Source organism: Leptonychotes weddellii, chromosome 13 (assembly GCF_054177405.1).
Source record: "Leptonychotes weddellii isolate Sample4059 chromosome 13, ASM5417740v2, whole genome shotgun sequence".
Taxonomy (NCBI): Eukaryota; Metazoa; Chordata; class Mammalia; order Carnivora; family Phocidae; genus Leptonychotes; species Leptonychotes weddellii.
In genome coordinates, this window is record NC_138381.1 from 33,038,992 (window position 1) to 33,055,152 (window position 16,161).

At 42.0% G+C, this 16,161-nt stretch overlaps 1 protein-coding gene across 1 annotated transcript in view; it reads left to right on the forward strand.

Moving 5' to 3' along the window:
* The window catches only part of TPGS2 (tubulin polyglutamylase complex subunit 2), a 58,008-nt gene extending 42,699 nt beyond the window's left edge, over window positions 1-15,309 (forward strand). Inside the window, exons 4-6 of the mRNA XM_081801385.1 lie at window positions 1,998-2,126; window positions 13,266-13,379; window positions 15,095-15,309. Coding sequence (XP_081657511.1) covers window positions 1,998-2,126; window positions 13,266-13,379; window positions 15,095-15,294 — 443 coding nt within the window. The 3' untranslated portion in view covers window positions 15,295-15,309. The remainder of the gene's footprint in view (window positions 1-1,997; window positions 2,127-13,265; window positions 13,380-15,094) is intronic.
* Window positions 15,310-16,161: the final 852 nt, after the last annotated feature.

The following is a 16,161-nucleotide window of genomic DNA, read 5'->3' on the forward strand; positions in this document are numbered from 1 at the left end:
TTCTTGCTGTAGGGTAACATTTCCCTGGCTGAGAGTTTGGGTATCTGTATGGTTTTCATGAGTTCTCCTAAAGTGCAATGTCCAGAAGCTATGATTTTTTCCCCAAAGCCATCATTGCTTCACCCACCACCCACTATGCCAGAGTCTAGCTGGTACTTACCTAGAAACTCAATTTAGAGGCTTCCTTTTGAAATGGGCTTGTGGAAAACCTTAATCACTACACAAAATTCCTGTACCACCTCAAACTTAAAGCTTCTGATGACTCCACCCCAGAGCATTCTCCTCAGAGTGAGCTGAAGGGACAGCCACTGATGGTCATAAGAGGGGTAACTTCCTTCATTCCCAGCATGGCAATGACCTTAGGGCTGTAACCCTTACACCAGATCTTTAACTTCTCTCCTGCACATCTCCCCAGCCTAAGTTATCAACCACCTCACTTCTCAAGTTGTCATCTTTAGTATTAAAGTGGCTAGGACAGGCATTCATGTGCAGATGTGGGAACTCATAACTTGGTAGAGTCAGAAATTGCAGGTACTACGTACACATGAAAGGTGGTGCTGCACATTTAAGTGAAGACTTCTATAAAATTTCATAAGCCAAGAACACCTTTTCTATCCACTGGAGTCCAGCCCATTCCTGCCACAGACTTCCCTGCCCACAAGAGGCCTTTACTGCCTCTGCATTCCAGCCACCTCCCCAGATCTCCTTTGGTCCTCAGGAAGTACCCAGCACCTCCCATGCTGTCACTGACAATGTGGTAATTTTTACTGCACAGCAGATCTGCAGAACTGACTTCTCCCCTTCATTTCCTCTGCCCTCTTCCTCTGGGTTCCCTTTTTTTGATGATTCCCAAAGCCTTCCTGTCTCTCTCTCACAGCAGGCCAGAGGCACTTTTTATAGCTTATTCCTGAGCATTTAACATGAACTTTTAGTTTGGAATTATTTCCTCCATTAGCCCAGAAACCATTCTTGTCACCACCATTCTGTCACAAGAGCCTTTCTTTGAAGCATGACCATGGCCTTTGGAGTCTGGAGAGAGAGAATGGACAGAGACTAGACTGGCGGTCAGATTTTCCCTTACCCACATCATGAAGACAGGCAAGCCCCTTCACAAGCGCCCCAGGGAGAAGAAACGGGTCACCAAGTTTTCATGAATGAGTCCCTGTTCACTATTCTAATACCTTCTCTCCTTTAATTCTCCCAATCCTAGTCTTCTTATGCTGTCCCCACTTCCATCTCCCTTTCTGTCATTTCCTGGATAAAGTCAACAGCAGAGGCAGCTTCTGATGTTTACGTCTTTAATGGTCTGTTCTGCATGGATTTCCCATAGTCTGTATACCAGCTGTTTTACTGCCTTCAGTTTTTTTCAGCAGTCAGATTTCTAAGTTTTTGTTTGCCATCCAGTGGCCAGCATCCTGTATGACAAGGATTCCAAAAAATAAGGAAGATATACAGTTACCTGTTCCCTATTTACACCCTAATCACAGAAAACTAGGAATCAGGCAAGGTTGATTTCTAGTCTTCTGTCAAGTTCTCTGCAATGAGTAAGAAAAAATGACAGAGAGAAGGGGAGTGATCTTCCATCATGGAAAGCTTACAAGAAGAGAAGAATGGGTCAGTTATATAATCAAAGCTGTTACCTCTTTGGGAATTATTACCCTTCATGCAAGGGAAAGTGGGAGCAAAAACATTTTTAGATCCTTTGCTCTTCAAACAGGGCCCCTAGCCCTGATTTCTGGGTTCTTCCTGAGCATCCCCTTTTTAAATTTTTTTCAATAGTCTACCTTAATGCATGCAGTGGGGTCTTGTCACCCATGACTCATTGCTAAAAAAGGTTGGTGCTCTGGGGCATATAGTGCATTGATGCTCTTCCTTCCACTTTCCATCAGATTCCTCAGCCCTGGGATCAAACAAAAGCTGGGTTTAAGCTCTTCCAGCAGAAGTCCTTATGATGATCATGGTCATAAGACTGTTTCTCTTTGCTAATGTTTCCATAGAGCACACCATTCCATTGGGCAGCATGGCGATTAACAGCATCGCAAAACTGACTCAACTCAACCAGTCTTCCGTGTATTCACTCCCAAATGCACCAACGCTGGCAGACCTGGAGGATGATGCACTTGAAGGTAACCTGAAGGAACTTGTGCTCTGAGTTAGAAATTAGCCTGTTTGTTTCCCTTTTATAATGTTAAAAACCATAGGAAGACGCTGTGGCATTGTAGTACCTTTCCGAAGCCAAAAAAAATTTCCCCATTGTGGCTTCTCAGGACCATGGGAGTAAGGTAAACAAACAAACAAACAAAAAAAAAAAAACAGCCTGTATCAATAAAGGAAATTTTCATGAAGAAATGCCAGGGTTGAGATTTTTGTTTTGTTTCCAGCACCCACTTCAGTGCCTGGCATATAATCGCTACTTAATGAATGCTTAGTAAATAAATGAATGTTAAAGATTAACTTGACTCAACATTTCAGTATCAAGAGCTTTCAGGGAACGTGGACTCTATAAGCAGCTCCCTTCCTCCCTCCAGACTCTTTGCCATCTCTGATTCAAATGGCTGCTAAAAGCTAAATGCTATGAGCAACTGGGCATAAGTGAGGACTTTGTCAGTTAGAATTGTTTGGCTGCATATATCAGAAACCCAATTACAACGTCTAAACTAAATAGTTTACTTTTCTCATAACAAGAAATCTGGAACTAGGCTGGTGCAGCTGTTTGAGGAAGTCAATGATAAAGTCTCCCTCTGGCTTCCTCCTGCACCAACCTTTGGATATGGCTTTCATCCTCATCATTGAGGAATGTGGGCTGTACCTCCAAGCTTCCAGTCTATGTTCCAGGGAGGAAAAAGAAGAGTGAAAGGCAAAACAACAAAAACTGTCTTGTGGCAGAATCTCTCCGTTTTTATCAGGAAAACAGCTGTTTTCTCAGAAGCTCCTCCCAATAGCCATTGGCCAGAACAGAGTTAAAAGGTCACCCATAGCTGCAGGGGAATCTGAGGAAGTATGGTTAGCTGTGCCAGTGTTGTCCCCTCAAACAGAATTGGGGTTTAAGAAAGAAAGGGAGCATGAATGTTGACTAAGCAACTAGCGCCTCCAATACTAAGACCTTGGGGTACATTGAAGTTCTGGCAGAGAGAACCGATGCAGGGCTTCTCCATCAACTGCACAAGCAGTTACACACTAGTCCAGGCATCCCTTGGAGATAGTGCAGGTTTGGTTCCAGATCACCCCAGTAAGGCAAGTGCAAATGAATTTGTTGGTTTCCCAGTGCATATTGAAGTTAGGCTTTTACTATATTATGGCCTATTAAGTGTGATGTCTAAAACAACAATGTACATACATTAATTAAAAAATACTTTATTGCTAACAAGTGCTAACCATCATCAGCTTTCAGCAGTTTGTAATCTTTTTGCTGATGGAGGGTCTTGCCTCCATGTTGATGGCTGCTTAATGATCAGGGAGGTGGGTTGCTGAAGGTTGGGGTGGCTTGGCAGTTTCTTAAAGCAATGAAGTTTGCTGCATTGATTGACACTTCCTTCCATGAATGATTTCTCTGTAGCATGCCGTGCTGTTTGATAGCATTGTACCCACAGTAAAACTTCCAAAATTGTGTCTTTCTTCTCAGACCCTGTGACCGTTTTATCAACTAAGTTTATGTGATACTCTAAATCCTTTGTGCTAATTTCAGTAGTCTTCATAGCCTCTTCACCAGGAGTAGAAGCCATCTCAAGAAACCACTTTCTTTACTCATCCGTAAGAAGCAACTCCTCATCCATTCAGGTTTTCTTAGGAGATTGCCAGCAATTCAGTCACATCTTCAGGCTCTCCTTCCAATTCTAGTTCTCTTGCTATTTCCACCATATCTGCAGTGACTTCCTCCACTGAAGTCTTGAATCCCTCAAAGTCATCCATGAGGGTTGGAATCAACTTCTTCTAGAATCCTGTTAATGTTGATAGTTTGACCTCTACCCATGAACCATGAATGTTCTTAATGGCACCTAGAATGGTGAATCCTTCCCAGGTTTTCAGTTTACTTTCCCCAGATCTATCAGAGGAATCACTAGTGATAGCACTTATAGCCTTATGAAACATATTTCTTAAATATTCAGACTTGAAAGTTGAAAAGACTCCTTGACCCATGGGTTGCAGTATGGATGTTGTGTTAGCAGGCATGAGAACAACATTCATCTCATTGTACCTCTCCATCAGAGTTCTTGGGTGACCAGGTGCATTGTCAATAAGCAGTAATATTTTGAGAGGAATCTTTTTTTCTGAACAGTTGGTCTCAACGATGGGCTTAAAATATTCAGTAAACCATGTTGTTAGCAGATGTGCTATCATTGGGCTTTGTTGTTCCATTTACAGAGCACAGGCAGAGTTGATTTAGCATAATTCTTAAAGGCCCTAGGATTTTCAGAATGGTCAGTGAGTATTGGCTTCAACAAAGTCAGCAGCTGCAATAGTGCCTACAGAGAGAGTCAGCCTGTCCTTTGAGGCTTTGAAGCCAGGCACTGACTTATTTTGCTTTGAAAGTCCTAGATGGTGTCATCTTCCAATAGAAGGATGTTTTGTCTACACTGGAAATCTGCTATTTAGTGTAGCCACCTTTGTTAATTATCTTAGCTAGATCTTCTGGATAACTTGCTAGTTTGCCTTACACTTTATGTTATAGAGACAGCTTTTTCCTCAAACCTCATCAACCAACCTCTGCTAGCTTCAGACTTTTCTTCTGCAGCTTCCTCCCCTCTGTCAGCCTTAGAATTGAAGCGAGCCTTGCTCTGGATTAAGCTTTGGCTTAAAGGAATGTTGTGGCTGGTTTGATCTTTTATCCAGATAACTTAAAACTTTCTCCATATCAACTATAAGGCTGTTTTACTGCCTTATCATTCATGTGTTCACTGGAGTAGCACTTTTAATTTCCTTCGAGAACATTTCCTTTGCATTTGGCTATTTGGCACAAGAAGTCTAGCATTCAGCCTATCTCAGCTTTCAACATGCCTTCCTCACAAAGCTTAATCTTTCTAGCTTTTGATTTAAATTCTTCCTTTCACTTGAACTTCTAAGGCCTTTGTAGGATTATTGATTGGCCTTATTATTTCATTACTGTGTCACAGGGAATAGAGAAGCCTGAGGACAGGAAGAGAGATGGAATGGCCAGTCAGTGGTGTTCAGAACACATATATTTATCAGGTTTGCTGCCTTCAGCAGGTGTGTTTTATGGCACCCCAAAATGGTTACAATAATATCAAAGGTCTTTGATAAAGAAGACAGGCACAAACTTCAGCAGCACCACATCTCCCAATTCCTGCATTTTGCAGGGCTTCAGTCTCTGCAGCAATGACTATGATGGCAGCTGCAGCGGGCCCTGTGGAAGCCTGAGGGATGCCTTGTTACAGTTGAGTGCCCCAACCGTGCACACTTTGCAGATCCGTTTGGGCTGGCCTCTCCTGGCAGCAGTGGCAGCAGGTCTCATTTTGCAAGCAGACCGGTGCAGACCTTGTTAAAACACACCCCTTCCCTGGCTGGGGACCAAACACTGCCCACAATAGGCAAAGAGAGCCTCTGCAGATGACTGTACTGAAGGAAAAAGAGGCCAGGACACAAGAGGGCACACACAACACATATAGGAGACACCCCTGAAGTGCCAGGTCCAGGGCACACTGTGCTTTAGGGAACTACAGAACTGCTTCTTCATAAGGCCATTACTTTCAAGAGCAAGAGATGTAGCTGATTTTCCTAACACACAAACAGACACAGAATTAGACAAAATGAGACAGAAGAATATGTCCCAAATGAAAGAACAGGACAAAACCACAGCAAGAGACCTGAGTGAAACAGATATAAATAATATGCCTGATAGAGAATTTAAAGTAATGGTCATAAAGATATTTACTGAATTTGAGAAAAGAGTGGAGAACATCAGTGAAACCCTTAACACAGAGATAAAAAAGAATCAGAGATGAAGAATACAATAAATGAAATTTTAAAATGTACATGGTGGAATAAATAGCAGATTAGAGGAAGCAGAGGAACAAATTAATGACCTGGAAGACAGAGTAATGGAAAGTAATCAGGCTGAACAAATGAGAGAAAAAAGAATTATGCAGAGTAAGAATAGACTTAGGGAACTCGGTGACTCCATCAAGTGTAAGAACGTCAATATTATAGAGATCCCAGAAAAGAAAAAAGGGGGCAGAAAATTTATTTGAAGAAATAATAGCTGAAAACTTCCCAAATCTGGGGAAGAAAACAGATATCCTGATCTAGGAAGCACCGAGACACCCCCCACACACACACACAAAATCAACCCAAGGAGGTCCACACCAAGACACATAGTAATTAAAATGGCAAAAAGTAGTGATAAAGAAAAAAATTTAAAAGCAGCAAGAGAAAAGACCATTACATACAAGGGAAACTCCATAAAACTATCAGATTTTTGAGCAGAAACTTTGCAGGCCAGAAGCGAGTGGCATGGTATAGTCAAAGTACTGAAAGGATAAAATCTGCAGCTAAGAATTCTCTATCCCCCAAGGCTCTCATTCAGAATAAAAGGAGAGAGAAAGAGTTCCTCAGATAAACAAAAACAAAAGGAGTTCATGTCCACTAAACCAGCCCTGCATGAAATATTAAAAGGGACTCTTTGAGTGGAAAGGAAAGACAATAATTAAGAATATAAAAAACAAAAGCAATAAAAATAAGTATATCTGTAAAATCAGTCAAGGGATTTGCAAAATAAAACTATATAAAATATGAAACTATATATCTAAAATGGGGGGGGAGGGAGTAAAGAATGGGTTCAAACTTAAAAGGTCATAACAAATATTGCAAGAATTACCAAAATGTAACACAGACACAAAGTGAGCAAATGGTGTTCGAAAAATGGTGCCAGTAGACTTGCTCAACACAGCGTTGGTACAAACCTTCAGTGTGTTAAAAAAAAAAAAAAAAAAAAAGCATTATCTGTGAAGCACAATAAAGCAAAGTACAATAAAACAAGGTATGCCTGTACTAGAGGGATCCAGGAGTAAAGACTGGAAAGTGATGGGCCTTGGCAAGAGCCTGCCACTCGGAGATGTATGGAGTCCTCACAAGAAAGGGAAAGGTCACATCTGCTTCATATGTATGCTGGGGCTTTTGAACGCCTGAAGGCAAAGAAGTTGTTAAATAAGTAGACTGAGTCTTCCCTGCCTTTGAAGTTGGAAGATAGAGGTGGACTGGATACTAGAGAGTATTTCAAGGGGCCTCAGCAAAGGACACAGCTAGGGGTAGAGACCATATTGTCCTACATACCCATAGAGATAGAAACAACTTGGCCTTTTGGTACCTGCTGAGTTCAAGCCTTTTAGGATAGTCCAGTAGTTAGACCCAAAGTCTTATTAAACCTAATTGGAAAAACACTGACTTTTCTCAGGGTACTCAATAATCAAAAAGATCAAAAAGAGGATGATCAGAAAGAAATATCAGGATATACAACCAGGCAAATAAAACTGCTAGAGGACACAGATGAAAACCTAAGTAAAAACAAGAATCAGAATAGTTAAAGACATTTAAGACAGCACAAAGGCTTCCTATAGAACAAAAGTAAAAATTCTCAATTGATGAATTGAAGAAGAGTATAAATAAGATTTGAGTTAGTAGCCTGATAAACCAAGTGCAAGATGTATTTAAAAGCACAGATAGATCCATTTAAAAGGGGGAATTATGAGGGGAAAGGTGGAAGGGTAAGAAAAATAGAAAATAGATCCAGAAGACCTTCTATCATCATAACAGGTGCTCATAAAAAAGAAAAAGACTAGATAGAAAGGCAAGAAACACTGATAAAAGAAAATTTCTCTACAAGTTGAAAGGGCTCTCAGAGACCCAGGTTGGACTGATGAGAAAAGAGACACCTAGGTGTTGTATAATGCGGGAAAGAATTATAGGCTTCTAGGCAAAAATAACTTACTTGTGAAGAAATAATAATCAGACTGATACCAGACTTCTCTCTTGTGGCAGTGGAAACTAGAGATAGAAAGCACATACATGTTACTGAGCAACAAGGAGTACAAATCTAGAGTCCTATGTATACAGACCAAACACACCTTTCAGTTTATTAAAAAAAATACGGAAGGATGTGTAAAACTTCAAGAACATTAATACTCTAACCAGAAGACAAATGAGACAATGGAGGTCCCAAGATGTGGGAGGAAAGGAAACAAGGGATCAGTGACCCTCCCACGAAGGGGTTATGCACGCATTCAATCTTAATAGATAGGAATCTATCAAGATAGGAATGTGTTGTATAACTTTTTTTTTTAAAGATTTTATTTGAGAGCTAGCACAGGCTGGGGGAGGGGAGAGAGGCAGAGGGAGAGGGAGAAGTAAATTCCCTGCTGAGTGCAGAGCCAGATGTGGGGCTCAATCCCAGGACCCTGAGATCATGACCTGAGCCGAAGTCAGACGCTTAACTGACTGAGCTACCCAGATGCCCCTGTGTTGTGTAATTATTACTTAAGAGCTCTTGGGGGGCAGCTGGGTGGCTCAGTCAGTTGAGCATCCAACTCTTGATTTTGGCTTAGGTTAATGAGATTGAGCCCCACATCGGGCTTTATGCTCAGCAGGGGTCTGCTTCTCTCCCTCACCCTCTGTCCCCCCACCCTTTGCCCCTACCCTGCAGGCATGTACTCTCAGAAATCTTAAAAAAAAAAAAAAACTCTTGGAAAGAGGGACACAGTGCAAGGAATATTGTAAAACCTATTGTAATTGATGCTTGAGCAATGCGGGGGTGAAGGGCACTGACCCTCCATGTAGTCAAAAATCCTAATAGAACTTTTTACTCCCCCAGAACTTAATTGCTAATAACCTACTATTGACTGGAAGCCTTACCAACAACAGTCAGTTAACACATATTTTGTATGCTATGTGTAATATACACCATTCCTACAATAAATTGAGAAAAGTAAATGTTATGGAAATCATAAGGAAGAGAAAATACATGGACAACACTGTAAAAAAATCCATGTATAAGTGAGCCCATGCAGTTCAGTCCGTGTTGTTCAAGGGTCAACTGTATACTGTCTCAGCTAAACCTAAAAGAAAGAGGAAAGATATAAAAGTGTTACGGGTTAAATTATGCTCCCCCCATTCATAAAATGAAGTACTAACCCCCAGTTCAGAATGAATGTGACCTTATTTGGAAATAGGGTTATTGCAGATGTAAGTAGTTAAGATGAAGTCATACTAGAGTAGGGTGGACCCCAATCCAATATGACTGATGTCCTTAAAGACATTTGGAGATACAGGAAGAATGCCATTTGAAGATGAAGGCAGAGATGGGTGGGACTTCTATACATTAAGGAAAGCTTAAATTTGCCAGTCAACTACCAGAAGCTAGGAGAGAAGCATGGAACAGATTGTTTCCCCACAGCCGTCAAAAGAACCAATTCTGCCAACACCTTGATCTTGGATTTGTAGCCTCCAGAATTGTGAGACTACAAATTTCTGTTGTTCAAGCCACTCAGTTTTGGTACTTGGTTACAGCAGCCCTACAGACAGCAATTAGTGTATAGAGTGTTCTTGGGGTCCTTAATAGTAGAAAAGGTAGGACAAAGGAGGAAAAGCAGCAGAAAGTGGAAGGTCTCCTCCTACTACAGGGAAGAAATAGTACACCTTGTTGGGGGAAACAAGAGTGTCTTGTTTGAGCTTTCTATTTTTGTATAATAGATTACCACAAATTTAATGGCTTAAAATGCCACAAATTTATTATCTAACAGTTTCATGAGTCAAGAATTCAGCCACTAATAAGTAAGGTCTTCCACTTAGGGTCTTTAGGCTAAAATGAAAATGTCACCTGGTGCTATGATCTCATCCAAGGCACAGAGGCCTCTTCCAAGCTCACTAGTGGTTGGCCTTACTCAGTTTCTTGCAGTTGTGGGACTTAAGTCCCTATTTTCTTGCCAGCTTTTAGCTAGGGCTCACTCTCAGCATCTTTAGGCTGCCCTTAGATTCTAGCCATGTGACCCTCTCACAACATCGCAGTTTACTTCTCAGCCAGCAGGGAAATGCCTTTTCGGTCTGCTGCAACAGTCTCCTATCATGTAAGCTAATCAAGGGAGTGACTGCTACCATCATATTCGCAGATCCTGACTATTCTCAAGGGCAGGAGGTCTGTCCTGCAAGGTATAGATATTAAGGAGCAGGAATCTTGAGGGCCTTAGAATTCTGCATCCCACACTTGGTTAGGAGAAATAATGGCTTATTGTTTTCAGATAAGGGTAAAGGCAAGAAACACTGATAAAAGAAAATTTCTCTGCAAGTTGAAAGGGCTCTCAGAGACCCAGATTGGACTGATGAGAAAACAGACACCTAGGTGTTGTATAATGCGGGAAAGAATTATAGGCTTCTAGGCAAAAATAACTTACTTGTGAAGAAATAATAATCAGACTGATACCAGACTTCTCTCTTATGGCAGTGGAAACTAGAGATAGAAGGCACATACATGTTATGTTGTTGTTATGTTTGTATGATTAAATCATACAAACATTATGTGAATGTTTGTATCTGTTATGTGAACAACAGAAGGGTAAAGTCTTATTGATTTAATCATACAAACAAACAAAAAAAACAGGAAGATAACCACTAAAGGAATAAAAATCTACATTAAATCTCCAACCTAATAAGGGAATACTGAATCACAGGAGGAAATATAAGAAGAGAAAAGAGGAAACATAAATTAGGAAACAAAACATTAGGAGAAATAAAACAAGACAGATCAATCACGATATTAAATGTGCTGGGATTAAATCTCCCTTTTGAAAAACAAAGACTGTCAGATTGATATAAAAAGCAAGCTCATCTATGTGTTATTTTTAGGAGCATACTTAAACTGACAAAGAGATTTCCTCTTCTGCAAATGGTAGACAGGTAATTCAGAGAAGCCTTCCTACTGAAGACAACTGAGAAGTCAGCAAAATATAAAAACCACCTCACTAAAAACATCAAAGAGCTAACAGGATGATGAGGTAATAACAGATCAACATCCAGAAGACAGAAATCCAGGGGGGGGAGAGATTCAGTATTTGAGATACATTGATTGCCCTTTTTACAACAGGCTATGAGGATGCTGGAAAACTATGAATTTGCCCCATGTTGAGACCGGGGGAATAAAACAGAGTCCAGGCCTTACAAAGGATGGCACCCATAAAACTACCTACTTTTGGGGTTGGCACCATGAAGAGCAGTACCCAAGAGACAGAAAAAAACAGAAGTAACCATTTTAAGTCATCTGTGTGGCCCAGAAAATGTTAAATCCGAAAATTAGACTAAATTGACTCCAGGTTATTAATCTCCTCAGGGGCCTAGCAGAAACAAATTCACTCTAGAGAAATGTTCTAAAATTGATTGTCTTAATGGTTATATAACTGTAAATATACTAAAAACCATTAAATTGTATACTTCAAATGAGTAAGTGGTATGATAGGTGAATTATCTCAGTAAAGCTCTTATATAAAAAAGAAAATTCTACCCTAGAGGATGATAACAGTATCTTAGAACTCAAATTGTTTTTATAAATAATTTTTCAAAAATACTTCCTTCTAAAAATAACTAGGCACATGAAAAAACACAGTGCCATGAACAAAACCAGCACAAATAACAGGTAACAAGAAAGAGATCCACTGGTACTCCCAAGAGTGAAATTATTAGGCATAACAATGTGCTGATGCACACATGGGGATAAAACTAAACTAAAATTTCGGTGAGAAATTAAAAATAGTGACATTGCATATTTGGCAAAAAAGGAAGCAAAAGATTCAAATACTGACTTCCTTCTCCTGGTAGTGGCAGAGTACTTTTTACCAAGTAAAGACTACTCGAAACTCTGGGAAAACTTTAAGGACAATGACCTAAAAAGATTGGAGAATAACCAAAAATGAGCAGAAACTGGAGTGACATCTACAAATGGCAGAAAGGAGTTTCCTATTTTGTAATTTTTCACCTGCAGGCAGACCCCAGTTAGCATCAGTCAGGGCAAGGCTGCTGAAACTTGGTAGGACCCTACAGTCTAGACTTTGGATCTCACCCAAGATAGGAGTCACAGACCTGATTTATCTGCCCTCCTGGAACAACAACAGAGAAGATACATAAAAATGGATTTCAAGACACTGACCATCGGGCAGTGAAGGACAATGAGCCTGAGAGATGGAAATAAAGAAGGGGAACCTCAGCTTATGACTCAAGAGAGTTTTCCAATCCACAGCGTAGAGCCAGGAAGCCAGACAGAACCTGTCATACTCCGTGAGTTGAGGACCACATGAAATCAAGAAGAGTATTAAAGTGTAACCTCCAGGGGAAGGGAAAGCCATGTTTAAAATATTTTCTTAGTTAGAAATGTAAATATTTATGCATTTGTATAAAATTATATATATGGCTATATGTAAGTAAAAAATAGTCTTTTTATAGACTTTGTTTTATCCAGTCTCTCCTAGGTTTGTAAACTCTCACCCTCAGTCACTAATACTCATTTTTATTACATAACAGCTGTAATGAAGGAAGCAAGAAAGTTTCTGATGCTTGCATTTCTAAAAATGTCTCTTTTCTGGAACTCCATTGTATTTAATTATTAGGTAGGTATTTCTAATTGAGCCAAGCTTATCATTAATTATAATGTAATTAATATTAAATATTATAAATACATTTTAGACCATGGAAAAGGATTCTAATCAAAAGATCATAAAGTGCTATAAATAAGGGGAAAGCGATTATCTAGGAAAAAGAGATGTCAACATCAGGCCAGATTACTTTGCCTTTATGTATTCCCACTTTCAGCAAGTTCAGTTTGTTTTCCTTGTGTCACCTTCCCCTAGATTCTGTGACACTGTCTGTGATAGAGAAGCCTAGACAGAAGGCTTAGCCCCTGGATAAGATCCTGGACATTTAGAGTATAGAATTCATTTGGGGGGCGCCTGGGTGGCTCAGTCAGTTAAGTGTCTGACTCTTGGTTTCAGCTCAGGTCATGTCATGATCTCAGGGTCCCACACAGTGGGGAGTCTGCTTGAGGATTCTCTCCCTCCACCCGCCCCCCATACTCGCTTGCCCTCTCTGTCTCTCTGAAATAAATAAATCTTTTTTAAAAATTTCATTTGGCCCACATTGGAAATAGTTGTTAAGAATATGTCTGAGATAAGGCTTTTTCCCTGTTTTTTTTTTTTCCCCCTACACTGGCAATGCTGGATAAGTATGTGTTTGAGTTGAGTATGTTTGAACATAACTATTAACTTCTGGGTTTGCAGCCAGTGAGAACCAGCCAGAGAAGCCTCACTTTGATTCTCGCAGTGTGATATTTGAGCTGGATCCTTGCAATGGGAATGGGAAGGTTTGCCTTGTCTACAAAAGAGGGAAACCAGGTAAGAATCATTGACAAGCATGGTCCTGCAGTTGGGTGTGGCATGGATGACCCTGCTCTCCAGTCATGACACAAAAGGCACACTCCTCTGGACCCATGAGATGCAGCCAGGTCTCTTGGCGATGTAAAGACCCAGAAAGCCCCTTTGGTCCTCCCTGAACATCCCCTTCTTGGCCAATCACTAGAGTCTTTAAGCTATCATCATTTGTGAGTTACTGCAAAATAATGGGAGTAGGAAAATAAGTGAGTAAAAACTAAAAGAAATAGTCATTGTGTTTATAGACTCCTCTAGCAGGCTCACGCATTAGGAAAAGCATCCAGGAAAAGCATTATCTTTCTTGTGTACTTCTCTCTGTAGGCAAGTTAACAACCTAAAAACCTGAATGAGTAGACCTCAATCTAAGACCTCAGATGAGAAATCAAGAGGAAAAGGCTCTGGTCCCTGGAGCAGCAGCTGTCACCAGTTCAGGCCCTGCCCTGGGGACTGTGGACAAGGCCCAGCCCTCTTCACATAGCTCTCAGTCTGTCGGGGTGAGAAGATAGAGACGCCAGGATTTTACTCCTAGAGGAAGGAGGGACCGACTTTGCAAAGTAGCCTTTCATCCACATCTTGGGTTATGGGGAGGGGTGGGGCAGGAGGGGTTGTGGGGTAAGGGGAACATCTAGGCGAAGAGACTGGGTAAAGCTATGCCATGGGAAAGTGCAACGGATTTGGAAAGCATGACAATTTCAAATCATAGGGCTACCTGGTTCATCTTGTGGGTGAGGAGTTGAAGCCAGAAGCCATGCACAGCTTGGAAGGAGTTTGGACATGGCAGTGGGAAGTCCAGGTTGTTCAGTAAAGGAACGGCCGAACTGAGGTGGAAATGCACGTTTGCACAGGCAGTCTTGGAAGAGGAAGAGACAAGGGTGGGGGCCGCTGAGGGAGCTGTTACAGCCATTAGACAGGAGACGAACTAGAGGCCTGCGGGAGGAAGAACAGAAGGTGAGAAGTGAGTGCGAGGCTGGAGCTGCTGTGACCGTGCCTGTTTCAGTTCAGCCCGGACCTCCCGCAACAGCACGGGCAGGATCCAGGACAGGAGCTGGTCTGCGCTCCCCCCCAGTGGCTGCTCACAGCCCTTCAGGTTCCTGTTGGAGACCCCCTCAGAAAACCAGAGCCTTGGGGTGCCTGGGGGGGCTCAGTCGGTTAAGCAGCTATCTTCGGCTCAGGTCATGATCCCAGGGTCTTGGGATCGAGCCCCGCATCGGGCTCCCTGCTCAGTGGGGAGCCTGCTTCTCCCTCTCCCTCTGCTGCTCCCCCTGCTTGTGCTCTCTCACTCAGGCTCTCTCAAATACATAAAATCTTAAAAAAAAAAAAAAAAAATCAGAGGCTTTCAGCGTCTGTCTCCATCAGGAAAGCTGAGACCCAGTCTGTCCCCACTGGGGCAGGAGGCTGTTGAATGGTCAGCCTGAATGCACAGATGCCCAACGCCCAGCGCACAAGTCAGTCGGCTGACTGATCAGGGATTTGTACAAGACCAATAAAACCCCTAACAGTGGCCACGGGAGCATGGGCCTGGAGGTTGGAAGGGGTAAAAAGGAACTCTTACTTGTATTTTACATCCTTCCACTATTAGAATTTCTTCTTTTTAACCATGAGAGTATATCGACTTTACAGGTAGAAGGAGAAAAGTATTGTGCCATCCGTTCATTTCTTCCGTTCATTTGCCATTTCAGCGTTAGCGCAAGACGCCGAGATCTGGTTCCTGGACAGAGCGTTATACTGGCATTTCCTCACCGATTCCTTCACTGCTTACTATCGCCTGCTCATCACGCACCTGGGCCTGCCGCAGTGGCAATACGCCTTCACCAGCTACGGCATCAGCCCACAGGCCAAGGTAAGGGAGAAACACGTGCCGTCTCAAACTGTGGGCTGATCACAATCTCTGAGGAAATGCTTCAGTTGCAGAGTCCCAATTTCCCCGTCCCATTCAGAAGACCTGGGATGGAGCCCAGGAACCTGCATTTTCATTAAGCAAGGCAGATGGTGCCAGTGTAGGTGGATGGATAGCCTCACTTAATACTGAACTAAGTGGTTCCCAAACTTGGCTGATCCTCAGAATCACCTGGGAGTTTTCTTTCTAATTAAATTTTATTTGGGGCTTAGGTCTGAGTGTTGGTTTTAGATAGGCAGTGCGTGCACACAGGAAGAGTGGAAAGTCAGTCTGATTCCCAGGCTCTCCAGCCTCCCCCAGAGGCAGCCACTGTTTGCATTTTTCTTGTGCTTTTTGCAGGGTACTTTACTGCATAGAAAGCATGCATGCATATGATTTTTGGTTCCTTTTTTCCTAAATCACAAGCGCACTATACTTCTCACATCGTTATGCACCTTCTTTTCACTAACACTCCATCTTGGGGTTCATTCCCTATCAGTACATACAGAATTGTCCTTTTTAGTGATACAGAATATTCCACTGTATGGATGTGCCTTGTTTATGTTACAGATCTGGGCAATATTTCAAACATAGAGTTGCCTGGAAATGCTCATATACCCCCTAGTTTGAGACCAGGTGTGCCTGGAAGAACTTTGGCTGGGGTGGCAGTGAACTAGGGACTCAGCTCCATGTATGTATTCATCTGGTGGGCCTCACTTTGCCCAAATATCACCTAACATCCATCCAGTAAACATCGTGAGGTCAATAAATATGATGCTCTTTGCCCAGAAGGGGAAGAGAGCACCAGCGCCGGCAGCTTCCCTCAGCCAAGGCCTGCCGCTGGCCTCTGTCAATGCACCTTCTCTGGGA